General features: G+C 38.8%; 1 protein-coding gene across 1 annotated transcript in view; it reads right to left on the reverse strand.

Moving 5' to 3' along the window:
* nphp4 (nephronophthisis 4) overlaps nucleotides 1–19,583 on the reverse strand; it is a 180,625-nt gene that overhangs the window by 160,355 nt on the left and 687 nt on the right. Inside the window, 1 exon segment of the mRNA XM_055659409.1 lies at nucleotides 7,264–7,416. Coding sequence (XP_055515384.1) covers nucleotides 7,264–7,416 — 153 coding nt within the window.

Here is a 19,583-nt window from a genome sequence, read left to right on the forward strand (position 1 = left end):
AGAAAAATGAATTCACTGTGATGAACATTCTGTTACTGGTGCGACACTGCCCTCTGCTGGAACTTTTCAAATAAGAACAAACATACACAATGCAAGGTGCTGGAGCAGGTTAAAAGGCATTTCTGGAGAACATGGATAGGTGACCTTATGGTTCGAGAGCCTACATTTAGACAAATTGTGGAGGGGGGGAGGGGGGGGGGTAGAAGAAAGTGAGAAAAGGGGGGAGGCACGGCAAAGTGTGGCAGGTAATAGGTTGACACAGGTGAGGGGGGGAGGGGTGATAAATAGATGGACCCAACACAAGAACACATGTATATCAGGCCATTTTTACTTACAGCCTTGCCGGGAGGATTGTTTGGACAAGAGCAGCAGCCAGTTGCTCTTATATTGGCCAAAGTCTGGCATGTGGTAATATGCAAAGTCTGGCATACAGGTGAGTGGGGATAATTAGTAGATGAGTGGAGTGTGAAAGGATAGCAATAGAAAGGAGACTAAAGTGTGTTAGATAGGAAAGGAGAGAAGTGAAATGTAAAGTCAGAAGGAATAATATGGGAGAGTGATGGGAGATGAGCATAAGGAGGAGGGAAATAGAATACCACCCCAACCTTTGTTTTAGATCAGAGGCATTTGTACCCACAGGCTCCAGAGACATTTTCTTCAGCATTCACCTCTTTCCTCTTACATCAGTGTGAATCTTAATTCCATGTGCTCAGCTTTATCCTTCCATCTTCAAAAGGCCTCTCAATCCATGATTTCAGACTTCAACAGAACCCATTCAATGTCAGTGGCACTATGTTGAAAAATACATGCCTTTTCGTGTCACCCGGGCCAGCCCCTTCCATTTATTCAGCCACAATTTATAGTTATCTTTCTCACACAGGCACTTGATATTTTTAATAACAACTTGATGATTACAGTAAAAGGATTACAACACTGTAAAACTACCACACTAGTCCTGATGTGGAATCTCAACCCAAAACTATTCCTCTGCCTCTACAGGTGCTGCCTGACCATCTGCATTCCTCAAGTGGTTTCTGTTTTGCTCCATGCTTGTCTCTATTCCTTTATTATCGATTTATCAATGATACATTCACACACCAGAGACATCTGCAGACTTAGAATCTTATGAACAATTGCTCATATCCCCCATCTCCGCCAAATTAATGATCATCGAGTTTGGCATGGCTCATCTTTGTTTACAATCATTCTAAATAATAATCGGACAACTGATTGCATCAACTATTCCTGAATAGAAAAGTTACTTTCATGAAGAGAACAAATCATCTCTGCAGCATCTCCTCTGCTGATTACAAAACTAAATAATCTTTATTACAATTAACAGCACTAATACTGGATATGTATTACCTGCACAATTATTTAATCCTTTACCTAACAAAGCCTCTCACTGTATCTCACAATTACAATTTTACAAGTATGCACAATGATCAAGAGAGCTTAATTCGATTTCACAACAACATACACTGTTTATTGCCATCTTGTTATCACTCTCCCAATCTTCTCTCTCTTGAGCCACTGGGAGCAAGAAAAATGGTTGATGCTGCTTTTATATTTAACCCGCCAAACCAAGTACCAATGCAAACATAGCCATATTAGCATTGCATGTATGATTTCAAAACATATTTGCAAAAGCTTCACGTAACCCAAAATGTGTACCTAATAAAACCAAACGATTTGCACAAGATTGCTGCTTTGAAAAAAGATTGCTGCTTTGAAGCTCTGGGTGACATTGGGAGATTTGACTACTAATTTCTCTGCAGGATTTTCATGTGTCCTAGCATCTTCTTTCCAACATAAAATCACCCACATTATATCAACAGTTGCACAACACAAAAGATGTGGTCATAAATATCTTTGTGAAGTACACAAGAGTTTGAGTGAACCAAAGACCCATCTTTACTTCCTCAATACAAATTACTATTTGATATGTATAACATTTCAAGCCACATATCATTCCAATACCATGAAAATTTTACGTACAAACTCGCCTCCTGCCAATGTCAAAATATGAAAGGGAACAGCAGAGCAAGACAATATTTTATTATTCCTAATGTACACCAGCGAAAAGCCCAAGTAACTTTAAGGTCAAAGTATTTTCAGCTCCATAAACATGAACAAAGTTGAGGTGGAAAAGCTACAAATTTGCCACACAGAGCAGCTCGAAATTAGAACTTAAACTGCAGACACCAAAGCTCACTTTCTACATTTAAATTCCCACAACTCATAATATATAAATTCATTCCATGTGCTCTTATAATGATAAACATTCAGCTTCTTAAATAATGACAGCAATTTCTCAGAATAATGAAGTAGCCCATCTTTAAACTCCAAACCTCGTTGCATCTTGAACAGGGGTTCTTATATTTGGTGCATGAGGCACATAAATTAAGATAAACTTGCTTTCATCAACTCAACTATATACTGACACAATAGAGACCACACTTCAAAAGTACTTGAGTGTCACTAATTGTTAACTAACCATTAAAAAAAAATCACAAAAGTCAGATACATATGCACATCTTTACTTTCTGAAGATTTAATATTTTATTACTTTATAAATATACCAAATATGAATAAATAACACTGAACTAAGGCAGTCCAGAGAGAGAGATTATGTTAGTGTCTCATCTAAATAATTTTGAATTCTATCCTAATAATTCCCATGAAGTACACATAGCTGTCACTTACCTCGGTATCCCATTTCTAACGGTATCCCAAGTCATTTCTAAATGTGACTAATATTTCCTTGTGCCCAGGTTGGTTCTAATTAAGAAATCACGTTTCCATAGATGCTAATTGTCAAAGATGAATACATTATAGGCTGCTGTTCATACATGACTTTTTAAATGAAGCATAATACTGCAGCATAGATAGAACACCACCCTCCTCCCCCGCCTCCAAAGCTATGGGACGAGCTTCCTCTAAAATGTATGCCAGAGATATTGTCAGATATTCCTTCCACTTGCTGTGATCTGCTGTCAACATTAATGATGTCACTGAACCTCTCCTAAATTAAAGCGTTATAGCGCTATTCCACGGTTACATAACATATTGTAAATCATGAGAGCGATGAATTCTTTATATTACTTTGAATTGTAACATAGAAATTTGCTTTGAATCATTGCCCTGCAACAAAAGCATTTTTTTTTCCTTTCTATATTCTTGTAGCTACTAACTAACATCAAAATGGCAAATGTCTGTACACTGAACTCTCAAGCCTAATGTACCAATCTATCAAAAGGAATATGTTCAGGGAATGAAAGATAATCAACACTAAAGTGGAATGTGAACTCTTTTCATTTTAGTTTGTACATGCTTCAAAACAAGTTTTGAAAGCTCACTATAACAAAAATTTTAAGAATGCTGGAAATAGCCAAATACCATTTTCAGATGCATCAGCAGTGGGAGAAACAGTTAAGGTTTCAGGTTTGGCAACTCATTTTGATTCAGATCTAAATCAGCAAATGATACTTAAAATAGGAATGCATTTGGATTACAGGATTACTTTGGAAATTGTGAGGTTACATGATGAAAAGAGGTTTGAATACTTGCAGACATAATGTGATACAAACAAGTGAGATTTCAAAAAAGAACAGACATAACAGCAATAATAATTTGAAAGGCATCTATGAATCAACATAAATTTAACACAATATATTCAATTTATTTAGAAGACTGACTAATAGAGCCAAAAAGTGTCTAACTGAAATAGAATTCAACAGGATAAAGATTAGACTGAAATGTGGTTTATCCCCAATGTCAAACGTCTCAATTTTTAGAGCACCTTAAGAAACATGGTATTTCTGGTGAGGGGCAATTATATAATGATATAGAAGATAAGGGAATTGCATGGATATAGGATCAGTGTATTTAATTAATGTGTTGAATAACCTTTTGGAATGCTATTGAATTTATTCTTGCTATGTATTTCAACTTGATGCTTAGTTAAAGGTCATACAATTAGTTGTTAATAACCTTAGAGTAAGTAAAATATAGATCATGCATCATAAATTAACTGAGTGTGAGTTTATGATAGACATATCCTGTCTTAAGCAGCAATCAAAAGCATTCTTACAATTCATCAAGCGTAAAGTTTACCTCTTACAATGGTGAAATTACTCATTATAATAGCAATGCTGATGAAGTTTCATAATTATTGCTTAGAAGGGCTGAATGCGATATTTTGCTGCACTGTGCTCATTATGGTGACAAATGTCAATGCTTAGAAAACTTGCCACTTTTGGCCATCCATAATCAACACAAATAACTACATCAGGGCAGGTTCAAATGTCCCAAGGCACCTAATTGACCAGTCAGACCAGAAGTAATAGTCTTTATAACTCTGGGACCATGTTTCCATTCAAGTTCAAACTGAATGAGATGTCAAAAGTTGTCGAGAATTTAACCGCCATCTTTGGACAACTACTGGGAAAGAATCAAGGGCGGAGGAGATATGAATGCAACTTGCTCCAAACCCATCTAATAATAATAATAATACATTTTATTTATGGGCGCCTTTCAAGAGTCTCAAGGACACCTTACAAAAATTTAGCAGGTAGAGGAAAAACATGTAAGGGGAATGAAATAAATAGTAGAGACATGACTAGTACACAAAGTAAAGACAGAATTCAATACAAAACACAATAATGGCAATTAATGCACAGATGAAAAGGGAGGGGGACATGGGGCTAAGGATAGGCAGAGGTGAAGAGATGGGTCTTGAGGCGGGACTGGAAGATGGTGAGGGACACGGAATTGCGGATCAGTTGGGGGAGGGAGTTCCAGAGCCTGGGAGCTGCCCTGGAGAAGGCTCTGTCCCCTAAACTGCGGAGGTTGGACTTGTGGATGGAGAGGAGACCGGCAGATGTGGATCTGAGGGACCGTGAGGGTTGGTAGGGGGAGAGGAGGTCAGTGAGATATGTGGGGGCCAGATGGTGGAGGGCTTTGTAGGTGAGGATCAGGATTTTGTAGGTGATCCGGTGGGAGATGGGAAGCCAGTGAAGTTGTTTGAGGACTGGAGTGATGTGATGCCAGGATTTGGTGTGGGTGATGAGTCGGGCGGCTATGTTCTGGACCAGTTGGAGTCGGTTGATGTAGGTGGAGCTGATGCCAAGGAGAAGTGAGTTGCAATAGTCCAGTCGGGAGGAGATGAAGGCATGGATGAGTCTTTCAGCAGCGGGCGGTGTGAGAGAGGGTCTGAGTTTGGCGATGTTGAGGAGATGAAAGAAGGAGGTATTAATGACATGGCGGATGTGAGGCTCAAGGGAGAGAGTGGAATCAAAGATCACGCCAAGGTTGCGGGCCTGGGGAGATGGGGAGACAGTGGTGCCGTCGATGGTGAGAGTGGGGTTATTGATTTTGCTGAGTGTGGCTTTGGAGCCTATGAGGAGGAATTCTGTCTTATCGCTGTTGAGTTTGAGGAAATTATGTTGCATCCATGTTTTTATAGCTGACAAACAGGAGTTGATATGGGAGAGGGGGGGGGGGGGGGGGGGGTTGTGGGGGGATTTGGTGCCAAGGTAGATCTGGGCGCCATCAGCGTAACAGTGGAAGTCCAGGTTGAAGTGGCGGAGTATCTGACCAAGGGGGACATCTGACTACGATTGGAAAGTAAGACACTAAAATGTTTTATTTATAAAGTCAGACTACAAGACAAATGGGTCTTATTTCATTCCTAAACATACGTTGTATACCAGGGTTATGGACATTTTAGGGTGGCACTTACGAATAAAGAGATTTGACAATTTGGGAAACCCAACAATGGTACCATAGAAACATAGAAAATAGGTGCAGGAGTAGACCATTCGGCCCTTCGAGCCACCACCACTATTCAATATGATCATGGCTGATCATCCAGAATCAGTACCACATTCCTGCTCTCTCCCCATATCCTTTGATTCTGCTAGCCCTAAGAGCTATATCTAACTCTCTCTTGAAACCATCCAGTGAATTTGCCTCCACTGCCTGTGTCAGAGAATTCCACAGATTCACAACTCTCTGGGGGAAAACATTTTTCCTCATCTCAGTCCTAAATGGCCTACCCCTTATTCTTAAACTGTGACCCCTGGTTCTGGACTCCCCCGACATCGGGATCATTTTTCCTGCATCTAGCCTGTCCAATCCCTTAATAATCTTATATTTTATATGTACCATGTGCATCATGTCTCAGAATCAGCCAACTAGGACAAAGAACTGTCAAAATTATATGTTAACTGCAACCTCCCCAAAGACAATAAATCACGCTACGATTAATTCAATGTACGACTTCCGTATACTCATGAATTTGGTTCTGGGTGCAAGTAACCAGTGTCATTCAGGAGATGTACTTAATGCTAGATTCATTGGAGGGGAATTGTGAGATTTCAACAGATGGTATTAAGGACAGCTGAGCAGTAAATTAAATCTTATTGATGACTTGTGGGCAGAGCACCAAGGCAAATTCATTGTATGTGAATACTTGGCCAATAAACTTACTTACTTACTTACAAAATGACAGCAGTTATAGACCTCCAATGTGCAACATAACATTGAGTGGTATACCAAAGCACTTAACTCAGCACAAAAAGATGTTAGGCATCTTACAGATAACAAACACATCATGCCAAGACACAAGAGAGCAGTCTGAATTATAATACTAATTTATCTCAATAAAAGTAAATCCCTATAGTTCTCAGTCATTATGCTGACAAGCTGATCTGAAACTCCTGGACTAGCTCATTGTCAATTCTAAGTACCCATTTCATTCAGCAAGACCTCTACTAAGTCTTGTCAGTTTTGTGATGTGCTGTCTTTCAGTGCACAAGAAGAAATCAAGCTTGGTACACAAAAATAACTTGCACAAATATATGTCCATACTATAATACAAGCTCGTTGCATTTTAGGTATTTTCCACAAAAAAAAAGGCAGTATTCATGGTCAACACTTCATCAATGTTGACTTCAGAATGGAACAAGTAAACATATACCAAGATAAACTGAATGGGCGAACCAAAATAGAGAAGCTTTACATAAGAGAGTTGCATGTGCCAAGAAAAATATTAACATTTTCACACAAATATCCTGGGTTTGATACAATGAAAATTATTTATTTTTGAAAATGGCATCCTACATGTGATTCACCTCGATTGAATTCACACATTGAGTTAGCAGAGATCTTCAGCACATCTGCTATATCAGCAATTCAGCAACATACCACCCTTACTACAAGTAAACCCCTGCAGGTCACATTCATTTAAGGTCATCTTACCTGGTTAAATGATACTTTTGCTGGCTGACCGTGGGTATGTTTTATGGGCTGTGGAGAACTCTTCCACGTTCTGCCAAAGAAATGGGAGTATGTTGTATCAAAGAGGCTCAGTCGCAGCTGACACTGTACATTCGCCACTCCCTCCAACAAACTCTGCACAAGGATAAAGACAATCTGGATCAGTAAAGTTTAGCACTGAAAGTTTAAATTATTACAAAAACAACATCTGTAATTTAAAGAACAGAAATAACTGTGCTGGAGCATTCAGTTTATTTTTTCACTTTCTTCCATTGCATGTATCCATAACCAGCTTGTGAGTTAGTCAAATGAGCGCTTTAGCTCTAATCCCATTTCTTCATGTTCAAATACTTACAAACAGTATATATTTTTTAAATTATGTTACAGCCTATGCTTCTATAACCACTTGTGGAGTTCAATGAATATGCCCAACAATCCTGCATCGTTGAAACATCCTTTCGAAGATAACCAGACTTAATGCCTTTGTTGTTGACTTACTGATAGTTGTACAACATCCTCTTGTGTTACAGTTGTACAAGACGTTGGCAAAGCCGCATTTGAAGTATTGTGTTCAATTTTTTACACCCTGCTATTAGAACAATGTCATTTAGCTGGAAAGGGTGCAGAGAAGATTTATAAGGATGTTGCCAAGACACGAAGGCTTGAGCTTTAGAGAGCACGACGCTAAGGGGTAATCTTATAAAGGTGTATAAAATTACAAGGGAAATTTGTAGGGTGAATGCATAGAGTATTTTGCCCACATCAGGGGAAATCAAAAAACCAGAGGACATAGGTCTGAGGTGAGAGGGGAAAGATTTAATGAGAACCCGAGGAGCCATTTTTTCACTGAAGGGTGTTGGGTATAGGGAATGAGAGGAGGTAATATAGGCAGGCGCAAAAACAACAATTAAAAGACACTTGGACATGTAGATGGATACGGAAAGATCACCGAGTAAAAGGCCGACCAGCTAGACACAACTGGTCAGTCTTTACAACTCTGGGATTAGTGGGATTTAAGCAATATGATTTTTGTAGGGTTTAAGCAATAGAAAGATTTGAACAAGGTCAATAGAGATCTGGACATGTTCAGCAGAGTGATATTTACTTAAGCCTATTGGGAAAACCATTCCACGTCCAAATGTGATCTCCTATCTGTAAGCTTATTATCAATTGTTCATTTTACCTGAAAGAATTAAACTACTCCCCATGCTTGATAAACAGATTACAAATTTGCAACACAAGTGTTTTGGCTTCAGTTAATTTCATGTATTGTAAAACAAAGATATCTTCATTAGATGCTTAATCAACAGACTGTCACTGCCTTTGGTTGTGTCCCTTCATGTAAGGGGTCAGATTAACAAAGGAAAGGTACTCTTCCACTACATGGGAAAGATGAAAGAAGCAAGCATCAGGCTGGAGAGTAAATCATTCTGGGGCAGATCTTTCACAATCTTATATGATCTAAAATTAAGGGAAAGACAGGAAGAAGCAAATGTCTTGAGCTATGTCTTAATGTCAAATGTCTTGAGTAAGAAAAACAATTACCCCAGTCTGCAAAATTGTGACATATGCAAGATAATTGTGACTTTAGACTGACACATTAATTTAAACGTGCTAAATGAAAACGAGAATTGCATTTGATACAGGAAATTAACATTCTTTTCAGCCAATCACAGCCATATGCTTTCATGATATGTATAATTGGTAACCAGTTATTGATGAGAATGTACACCTCAATGTGACCCAAGAAAATTCCTGCATTTTAATCTATTCTTTTGGCAGTTTACCAAAAAGGCTTGGCAGATTTGTACTGACCTTTATGGGGCAGCAGAGCAAATTATTCATCCTGAACAAATGTTACGGTGTGTGGAAACAGAGATGAAGACTGTGGCATGAACCACAGCAACCGGGTGTGACAACAAAACATTCCACTGTGTTTTTAAGATAATGACTCCTAAATTGCTGTATTGAAGCAGATTTTTTTTTTGCTATGCTGCAAAATTGGTGATTAGAAAGCACTACAAACTGGATACGCCATTTCTTCTATGTAAATGTAGAAGGAAAAAAACTGAGACTATAAATCCTCCAATATTTTTTCTGCAAAGTCTTTTAAATTGTACGCTGAGGCCAGTGTCGTCTCATGTACCGCAGGAATGCTAAACCTCAAATACGGAAGATCATCATGCTCCATTTTCTCTTATTTTGCACCCAATTTTCTTTAAAACCATATTTTTAAGTTGATTGAAATTTAGGTTGACGGCACCTAGCAATGTCCCTTTAGAGAAGTCTCATGGTGTGTCATTTTGGGCGTGGGGAGTAATTATTGAAAACAGTACAGTATCTGGGACAGAAAAATCAAAATATAGGTAGTAACCGCAATGCATAAATTCCGTAAACAGTTGCATTCAGTGCATTTTCTCCCTCTGCTGTCTCTTTAGCTAAATTGACTTTACACTGCAGATTTGACTCTGGATTTTTTTTATTTGATCTACTTGGGTGTCTGCTTGGACCTTAAATCAGAAATTAGAAAAAATACATTGATATACATGCATGGTGATACAGTAAGCAATTTGTATACACACTGACAAACCTATACATGATGTAGATATATATATATATATATATATATAGTATTTAGTTGCTCATACATTGGCCATCGGCACATCATTTGGAACCACATGCACTACACATTGTAATGCCATTTGGATATACAAATATTCTCAATCAACATATTATTTGAATAAGAAATAAAGTGAACAATCAGCCATACAACCACTACCTACACTAGCCCCAGGTTTACCATTTCATGCCAGAAAACATTAGCCATTCTATCAGGCCAAACCTATGCCTCATCTATTTTCAGCCTCTTTCCCATATCAACAATTTCTTTAGTGTTCAAGTCTATTCGCCTCAACACTCAGAATGCTTGATCATGGAGTTGCAACTTTTTTACAACCTTCTACAAAAAAGAGAAATCCCTGCTCATCTCATTCCTAATTGGCTGACCACATGTCTAGAGACAACAACCCCAAGTTAAGAGCAAAATTGCTGGAGGAACTCAGCGTGTCGTGCAACAGTGGAGAGGAATGGACTGATGTTTCAGGTCGAGACTATTCTTCAGACTGATGGGAGTAAATCGGGAGATAATTGATAGAAAAAGGCAAGAGGGGAAATGGTGGGGCCAAGAGCTGGCAAGTTCTGGGTGGATCCAGGTAAGAAGGGGTTGGTTGGTAGATGAGTGAGAAAAGGGCGGCGATGGTAAACAAAGGTGGAGGTGACACCAATTATAGAGTTTGCAGAGAGAAGAAACAACCACTGGGTATATGCCATATCAATCCTTCTCCTTCCCATCTATGATCAAAACGGCTACACAAATGGTGCCCACCCATGGAATATGTCCAATCAGACCAATGTACATGCTGCCTGCCAGAGGTACAGGTCAACATACTAGCAGGTTCATATAATACCATTGTCAGGTATCCTTGTTCTACAGCTCATTCAAACTTTTATTGTCAGTTTCTGCATGGGATTTCTTACTGTTGTGTTGCAAGTTCCCACAGCTGCTATAACGAAGCCTTGCAGGTGTGATCTCCAACCAACTCTTAAAAGAGACACAAAATGCTGGAGTAATTCAACGGTACAGGCAGCATCTTTGGAGAGAATAAAGGGGTGAAGTTTTGGATCAAAAACTTTACTCACACTGAGAGTCAGGGGAGAGGGAAACTGGAGAATACGGATGTGTGCAAAGAGAATATAAGGTGAAAATGACATCAAAGCAGATGATGATCAAGGAAATGTAGAACGGTTTATTGTTGGCTGAGGGAAAGGTGATGATAAGGTATACAAATTGAAATTTGTATAAAATATACAAATTTGAACTTTATTTCAAACCTTGTTTGTTTGAATGACAATAAAGGCATTCTATTCTAAAAAGTAAAATTAATCAGTGAAACTAGTTGCAGAACTAGGGTGGGGGAAAGACGGAGAGAGAGGGAAAGCAAGGGTTGCTTGAAGTTAGAGAAATCAATATTCATACCCAAAATGTCACCCATTCCTTCTCTCCAGATGATGCCTCTCCCATTGTATTACTACAGCATTTTGTTTCTATCTTTGGTGTAAACCAGCATCTGCAGTTCCTTCCTACATATTATGTCTTAAAAGAGATATACTGCAACACAAAAAGACTCTTTCAGCTACTTGTTGCTATTGAGTGAATGAATGTTGCAATATTGTGAAGGAAATGGGAGCTCCCATGGCTTGCCAAGACTGTCAAGCTGGGGAAGAAGAGCCCAAAGACAGCATGTACTCTGTGCAAGGGGCCACAAAGGCTCTCCTGGGCTTTAGAGGCTGCCACAGTGCCAGACACAATAGCAGTTCTTATAATTCCTGGAAATTTGGAGTGCAATACAGGTAACTGTCCATGCCAGCTTTGCCGTATTCACATGGAGGTGAAGGAAAGGTTGATGAAATCTACATTCCTCTACTATCGAACTTGGGGGATCGATAAGTGACAAAGATAAATATGTGGAGAGACCTGTAGCTGAGACTAACCCTGACAAAGCAGTCACGGCCCATGTGATCTTGTACTTGATGTCACAGACATTACTAAGGATAGAGAATGCAGTTTGGATGGTGATCTTTTAATAAAACGATTTCAGGAAAAATGGGATTATTTAAAAAGGTAAACAAAAATCTTTCTTTCAGATGTTCAGAATCTCACCCCAGACAAATGGGTGTGTTACTAGCAAAGAGACCATTTAGGGTCACTGTTGATTAAAATGGTACAAAAGGGCGGTGTAGTGGCAAAGCTGGTAGAGCTGCCTCACAGAGCAATAGACCCGGGTTTGATCCTGACCTTGGGTGTTATCTGTGAAGAGCTTGCGCCTTCTCCCCGTGACCGCTTGGGTTTCCTTCGGGTTCTCTGGTTTCATTCTAGATCCCAAAGATGTGCGGGTTTGTAGGTTAATTGCCCGCTGTGAATTGCCTCTGATGCGTAGGGAGTTGATAAAAAAAGTTGGATAACATAGAACTAGTATTTGTATGGGTGATCGATGGTCGGTGTGGACTAGGTGAGCCAAAGAGTCTGTTTCTCTGCTGTATCTCTAAAAAAAGCAAACAAATACCTGCCAAATGGTCGGTAGGGTTTCTTGACGAGCCTCGAAAGGCCCAGAAATCTGCACAAAATTGCTCTACCTCAGATTAAGCCAATTTTCAATGGGAAACTTTTTTTTTAAAAGGGATTGTATGCACATTTCTCAACCACCATCACCACGAATGGGTACCATGCAATGGTTGCTGTGATCAAGCCTTAAAACCATAAAGCTATTAGCGTGAAAATATTATGCTAGCTTTGTAGCTCTTGTACTGCCTGTGTATAGTTTGCACATTCTCCCTGTGACTGTGTGGGTTTCCTCTCACATCACAAAGACACGCTTATTGCTAGGTGAATTAGTCAATGAAAAACTGTCCTTAATGTGTAGGTGACTGATAGAAACTGGGCGCAGTTAATGAGATTTTGTTAAATGGCATTAGTGTAAATGAATGCTTGATGGTCGACACTAACTTGATCAGCCCAAGGGCCAGTTTCATTGCCTTATATCTGCATGATTCTATGATTAAAACAAATGTTGAACCAGGGTCTTGTGCTTTTAAATGGTAAATAAAGTGCACCACCACCACCTGCTGGTATAAAAAAAGCACTGCATGAATATCTTCATTGGAACATATCAGGTAATCATGAATAAATTCCAGACCAGGTTATTCTTATCTCGAAACTTTATCCAATGCAAATTGTGAACTGTTTGCCCATGAAATAACATGGGAAACATTATAAAATTACCTTATGCTTACACATTTACAAAGTTCAAAATAATTCAAACAAACGATTAATAAAGAAGACAGGCACAAAAAGCTGGGTCAGACACCATCTCTGTAGAAAAGGATTAGGTGACTTATCGGGTCGAGACCCTTCTTCAGACTGAGAGTCTGGGGAGCGGGAAATGAGAGATATAAGGTAAATGGAACAAATGAATGAAAGATATGCAAAAAGCAACAATGATCAAGGAAACGTGGAGCCCACAATGTTCCATTGTTGGCTGTGGGGTAGGTGGTAACGAGTTACTCAATAGGACGACAGTGAAATTAGTACAACAACTAGGGGAAGGGATGGATGGAGAGAGGATGCAAGGGTTACTTGATAAATTTTAAGATTAAAATTTCATAGACAAATACTTTTTTTTAAATTACGTGGGATCCAGGGAGAGCTTGCTGAATGGATAGAGAATTGGCTTCATGGAAGGAAGCAAAGGGAAGATTGTTTTTCAAACTGGAGGTCTGTGACTAGTGGTATGCCTCAGGGATCAATGCTGGGGCCCATTGCCGTTTGTGATATAAATCAATATTGGATGAGAATATTGGATGAGAATGTACAAGGCATGATTGGTAAATTTGCAGTTGACACTATAGTCAGTGCTATAGTAGATTGTGAAGATGGTTATAAAATGTTACAGCACAATCTTGAGCAACTGGGCAAGTGGGCTGAGGAATGGCTCATGGAGTTTAATGCAGATAAGTGCGAGATATTATACTTTGGGAAGTCAAACCAAGGCAGCACCTCCAAAATAAATGGTCATGTCCTGAGGAATGTTATAAAGCAAAGGGATCTAGGAGTACAGCTACATAGTTCCCTGAAAGCATTGTCACAGGTTGAAAGGGTGGTCAAGAAGGCTTTTGGTACATGGCCTTCAATCAGTCAGGGATTGAGTATATAAGTTGTGTTACAGTTGTACAACACGTTGGTGAGTCCGCATTTGGAGTATGGTGTTCAGTTTTGCTCACCCTGCTATAGTAGGATGTCATTAAGCTGGAAAGAGTGCAATGACGATTTAAGATGTTGTCAGGACTCATAGGTCCAGGTTGTTGAGAGGGGTTAGGCAGACTAGGACTTCGAAGGCTGTGGGGTTATCTTATATTGTGTCTTCTTATGAATGTATTTGGATGGAGGATTCACCAAAGAGCTGCTGTTTGGGATTTGGTATTATGTAATGAGACAGGATTAATTAATGATTTCCTAGCAAAGGGCCCTCTTGGAATGCCAGATAAATACAAAAGGCTCTAGAAGGATTTGCCATCCATGGCAAAAGCTAAAGAAGGATGGTAATACATTGAAATCTGTGATAATTAGTAGTGGGCCAACAAATTGGGAAATTTCTAGAAAGCATCATATGATGACAATTACAAAGAAAATTAAAGCGCAAATAGCATAAAATAGCTTTAGATATAACAGCTGAGGAAATTATTGATTCCTTTGAAGCTGACATGAGGGAATTAGTCCTGAAAAATAGAGAAATTACAAAGATTCTAAATAATTATTCTAATTCGGTCCTCACTAAACAGGCGTCATAAACACCCTAATAATAGGGACCATGTGGAGGGTCAGGTTTAAGGACCTAATAACTTGCAAGTCATGGACTTTAGTTTAGTTTAGAGATACAGCATGGAAACAGGCCCTTTGGCCCACCGAGTCCATACCAACCAACGATCCCCCATACTCTGGTGCTATCCTACACACTAGGGACAATAGATAGAGTCATAGAGCGTGGAAACAGGTCCTTCAGCCCAACTTGCCCTCACAGACCTACATGCCCCATCTACACTAATCCCTCCTGCCTGCTTTTGGCCCATACCCCTCTGTTTTGAGAAATGGTTTTAAACAGGTATTAATTTCCCAAAATGCATATGTGAAAATGCTTAATGCTTGTTTCATAAACAGATCCTGGAATCTCACTCTTTACCAATAAGAAACAGATTTGCAGTATCACCCATTTTAATTGATCATGCAGATTATCACAGATAGAATTACTGACCTGGATTTGACTGTTGTGCCATATGCCCAATAAATGGCTGCAGACAAGGCAATACGGGACTGCCCACTCTTTAGGTATCAGGGATCTATACTTAGAGGTAGCTGGTATAGTACGGTATTTTTCTAATAATAGACAAAACTGCTTTAACCATTGCTTCCGTCTTCTGCGCTGGTCAAAAATCCATAATTCATTAGGTTCCATATCTGGGAGCAATTCTTCATCAGAACTTTCTTCCGCAAATATTAAACGAGGAACATACTGATTCTTTGCTGAAGTGGACAAAGCGAGGAAAATAGCTTTATCCATTAAGAATACAGGACTGGTACAACAATCTTCAAGGTTCCTTTTGTTAGTTTGTTATTTATCTTATCTGAGCAGTATCTTCATTGCTGAAACGTTCGCAGGTTCAGTTGCAAATTCATCAAAACAACAATAATTAAAAAGAAATAACTGGAGAAAAAGAAGGATTCCAATATCTACAATAGTAGAAGCGTTAGCAGCTCGGCTTCATATAACAATCTGTAGTTTCTTGTGGTGCCTGATTGATCTTTTAAGTTTTTAAGTCATCACAACGTCATTTACTCTGCAGAACCACCTACCGCTTCTTTTTCATTCTATCCAGTGATACTTAAACCTGTTTAATCTCCCAGAACATGACATTTTAACAAAGATGAAACTTAGATAACGAAGATGCAATACAGTTCATTCCTTCAGTAGGAACGACGGTATAAGAATTCTGGAAACCATGGCAGGCTAAGTCTTTGAAAAAAAACACAGACTATTTGCTAACAATCTATTGACCACCAGGAGTTTGGTAAATATCTAAAGGAACCAATAAATTAGTTCCATGGCTCATTTGCTGAGTTGCTATAGTAAAAAAAACATTACCTCATGCACGATAAAAATTAATTGCCTAGCCACTGTTTTATCAGTTTAAAATTGTTTGATATACAGAATTGCATGACAAAACAATGCATTTTATTAACAACCAAGAGAGAACTGTGTTTAGTTAGTATACCACTGGGCCAAACTAGTACTAGTTTCTGTTGCTAGGTCCTATGAACCGATTGCCTACACACAGAATGAACTGATAACAGCAAGTTGCTTCACGGATTCTGTATCTGTTCACAGGAGGTAATAATTTAATATTATTATTATTTAGATAGTTTGGTATTAGTCTTGGTTTGTTATTGTCACATGCAGCAAGATACAGGGAAAAACCTTGTTTTCCTGCTATCCAGTCAAGTCATATCATACACAAGTGCTGTCAAGTACAATCGGTAGCGTAAAGAGCAAAAGACAGAAATAGTGTTGCAGTGTTAAGGTGTTACAGTCCCAGAAAAAGTGCATTTTTCAGTTTTGTTCATTGTCACATGTCACATTACAGAGAAAAGCTTTTGTTGCGTTCTATCCACTCAGCAGAAAGACAATACATGATTACAATTGAGCCATTTACAGTGTATAGATACATGATAAGGGAATAACGTTTAATGCAAGGTGAAGCCCGCAAAGTCCGATTGAGGATAATCCGAGGGTCACCAATGAGGTAGATAGTAGTTCGGCACTACTCTCAGATTGTTTTTTTTGCGCAAGATGCGCAAAGATGTAGATTGGAGCATCAGGACTACACCCCAGCTGATGAGAAGACCATTCACCAATCTGACAATGACAAGGAAGAAGCTGTTCCTGAATCTGGTGGTATGCGCTTTCAAGCTTTTGCAGTTTTCTGTACGCTGTACACATAATTGTTCTTCTACCTCTTTCTGGCTATTGGTAGCTATATAATATAATCCCATTAGATTCATTGCACTGTTCTTTAAGATCCTTGCTGGTATAGGTACAGAATTCAAAAAGAGACAAATATACTTTGCCAGAAGTGTGAATTTATTTAATAATATTCTAGAAGTTAACCACCTTAGTCTTTTCAAAGTTGCTTAAGATTTACACTTACAGTACCATTGCTCAGCAGACTCCATCAAACATCATGTACCATCATCTAGATAATCAGAAACCACAGTCAAATATGAAGTAACCTTTGTAGGTTTGATTCAAGGTTACTGTAATTAAAGTTAATGCTGCAATTACAGTAACCTTGCTAGTGAATGCAAGGTCATTGTAATTAAAGTGAATTCCACGAAAAAGCAGAGTATAAAAATGTATAGTACATATCTATATTACTAAAAGTCTGATCTTGACCACTTCCAGTTGTTCTGTATATTGATTTTAGAAAAAACGCTGTCACTTACGGCTGTGATTTTTGGCCATCTTACTCAGAATCCCCCTCCGCTGCGCAGGACAAGAGGATTCTTCCCATTGATTAAATATAAAAGAGTTATTAGTGTTTAAAAAATGTTGAGATTCTCTCTCCTGAAGGCCACGCCCCTTCCGGAGGGATTATAAAACCTGGAAGTGTTGAGTGCCTCAGTCAGTCTCTGCAAGATGGGGGAGCGAGAGGATCACGCCTCTCAATCTGAGCTGTGAATAACACTGAACACATGCCTACTAAACTGTGAGTGGTTTTACTGACCTGTCAGTGCCCTTAATGTGGTTTGAAAATATTGTTTGGAAATGCTAAAGCTGTGTTGCCTTTGTTTTGCAAATACTAAAGCTGTGTTGCCTTTGGGTTGGAAATGCTAAAGCTGTGTTGCCTAATTAAAGTTGCCTATGCCTAATTAAATTTGCCTTGCCTAATTAAATTTGCCTTGTCTAATTAAATTTGCCTTGCCTAATTAAAGTTGCCTTGCCTTCTATATAATTAAAAGTCTATTCTTGCCAATTCCTGTTTGCGCTTTATATTCATTTTAGAAAAAAAAACCGCTACAACATACAGCAGTGATTTTTGGCCATCTTACTCAAGAGTCCCCCTCGCTTACTCAAGGAGCCCATCCCTCTCGCAATCATCATCAGGTGCCTTTAAATCCCAGGAGTTTTGGTTCTATCTGCAAAGGGAGAGGTCACGACTCGCTCTTTAGTGGCTCACCCAGCTGGAAATGGTATGAAACTGCACTTGAATTTGGTGGCCTTCAGCACCCTGCTGACTGTATTATAAAAATACCTTGCAACTATTGCTACCAGCTGTGAGTGAGTGAGCTGCCAGCTCAACAGGCTTGAGTGACTGAGCCGCCGGCCCAAGAATCCAAACGAAGGAGGCGAGGAAAAATGTCCAAATTTACCACATTTTAAATTAATTTTATCCATTAGCATTCTTAGCTTATTTATCTTCAATAAAAAGGTTTAATTCCCAAGTAACAACCTCCAGAATGTGTTTTGGATCTTTGTATTGAAAAACTATTTTTTTCCTTCCAATTCTTTATCCCCATTGTAAAAAAAAAAGATGAACATAGAGCATCTTGCATGAGAATCTCCCAAAACACCTAAACAAAGCGCCTTTGATAAGTAGACCCTACTGAACTACAATTCATGTTTTCAAAGATTTTGCAGCATATAATTTTTAAAGAATAATTATTAAAAGGAAGATTCATATACAGGTATTTCTATTATAACCATAACGTGAATTGGATAGAACGCAATTGAGAAATTTAGGTGCACTATGTGTAAGATGCAGGACAAATTGGTTTAACACGATTACAAACAAGAACTAGAAATGCATTTAAGTGTTAAGGGCCTGTCCCACTTTCACGAGGTAATTCACAAATTCTCCCGAGTTTTACCCTTGATTCAAACTCGCGGAATGTTCGTAACGAGTCCATAGGAGGTCGTAGGTGTTCGTAGATATATTGTAGCGGCTCGTTATGCTAGCTGTAGGTACTCGTGACATCAGGTAAGTCGGGACATTTTTTCCAGCCCGATAAAAAATGTCCACGAGTAAAGAAATGGTCGGGATGAAAGAAATTGCAACTTTTTACTTGTAGGGACATCGAAATAGACATGGGAAATCGTAGACATACTCATAGGAGTTTGTAGGAGTTTGTGAACATAGTCGTGGAAGGTCATAGGAGTTTGTAGATTACCACGATCTTGATTTTTTTTTTTTAGGTCCTTTAAACTCGACAGAGGTTTTGAATTAAGTCGTGAAAAGGGGTCAAGCCCTTCACTCTAGAAATTGACAAACAGAAAAAGTATCTTGGAAAAGTTGTCTTGGAACCAAAAACCTGGTTCATTGTAACCTCCCCACAATAATAAAACAACTTTGTTTTTTAAGAACACAGGCTGTCAGTTTCATGGGGAGGAGGCATTGGAAATTGACAAGCAATCATTTATTTTGATACTTGTGCGACTATAGTCTATTCAACAATGTAACCTACAGTCTTTAGCATTTTTAGTGTCTAAATAAGCTTGCAACTGTTAAAATACCCTTCTTTTAGAAAATCCCACGAAAAAAATAACGTTTGTTATTGTGAGACTGAAATTTTCTAGCCCCCAATGTCCCCATTTGATACGAATATCTTTATAACGCTATTCTCTAACTGCCTGTAT

The sequence above is a fragment of the Leucoraja erinacea genome, chromosome 30 (assembly GCF_028641065.1).
Source record: "Leucoraja erinacea ecotype New England chromosome 30, Leri_hhj_1, whole genome shotgun sequence".
Classification (NCBI taxonomy): Eukaryota; Metazoa; Chordata; class Chondrichthyes; order Rajiformes; family Rajidae; genus Leucoraja; species Leucoraja erinaceus.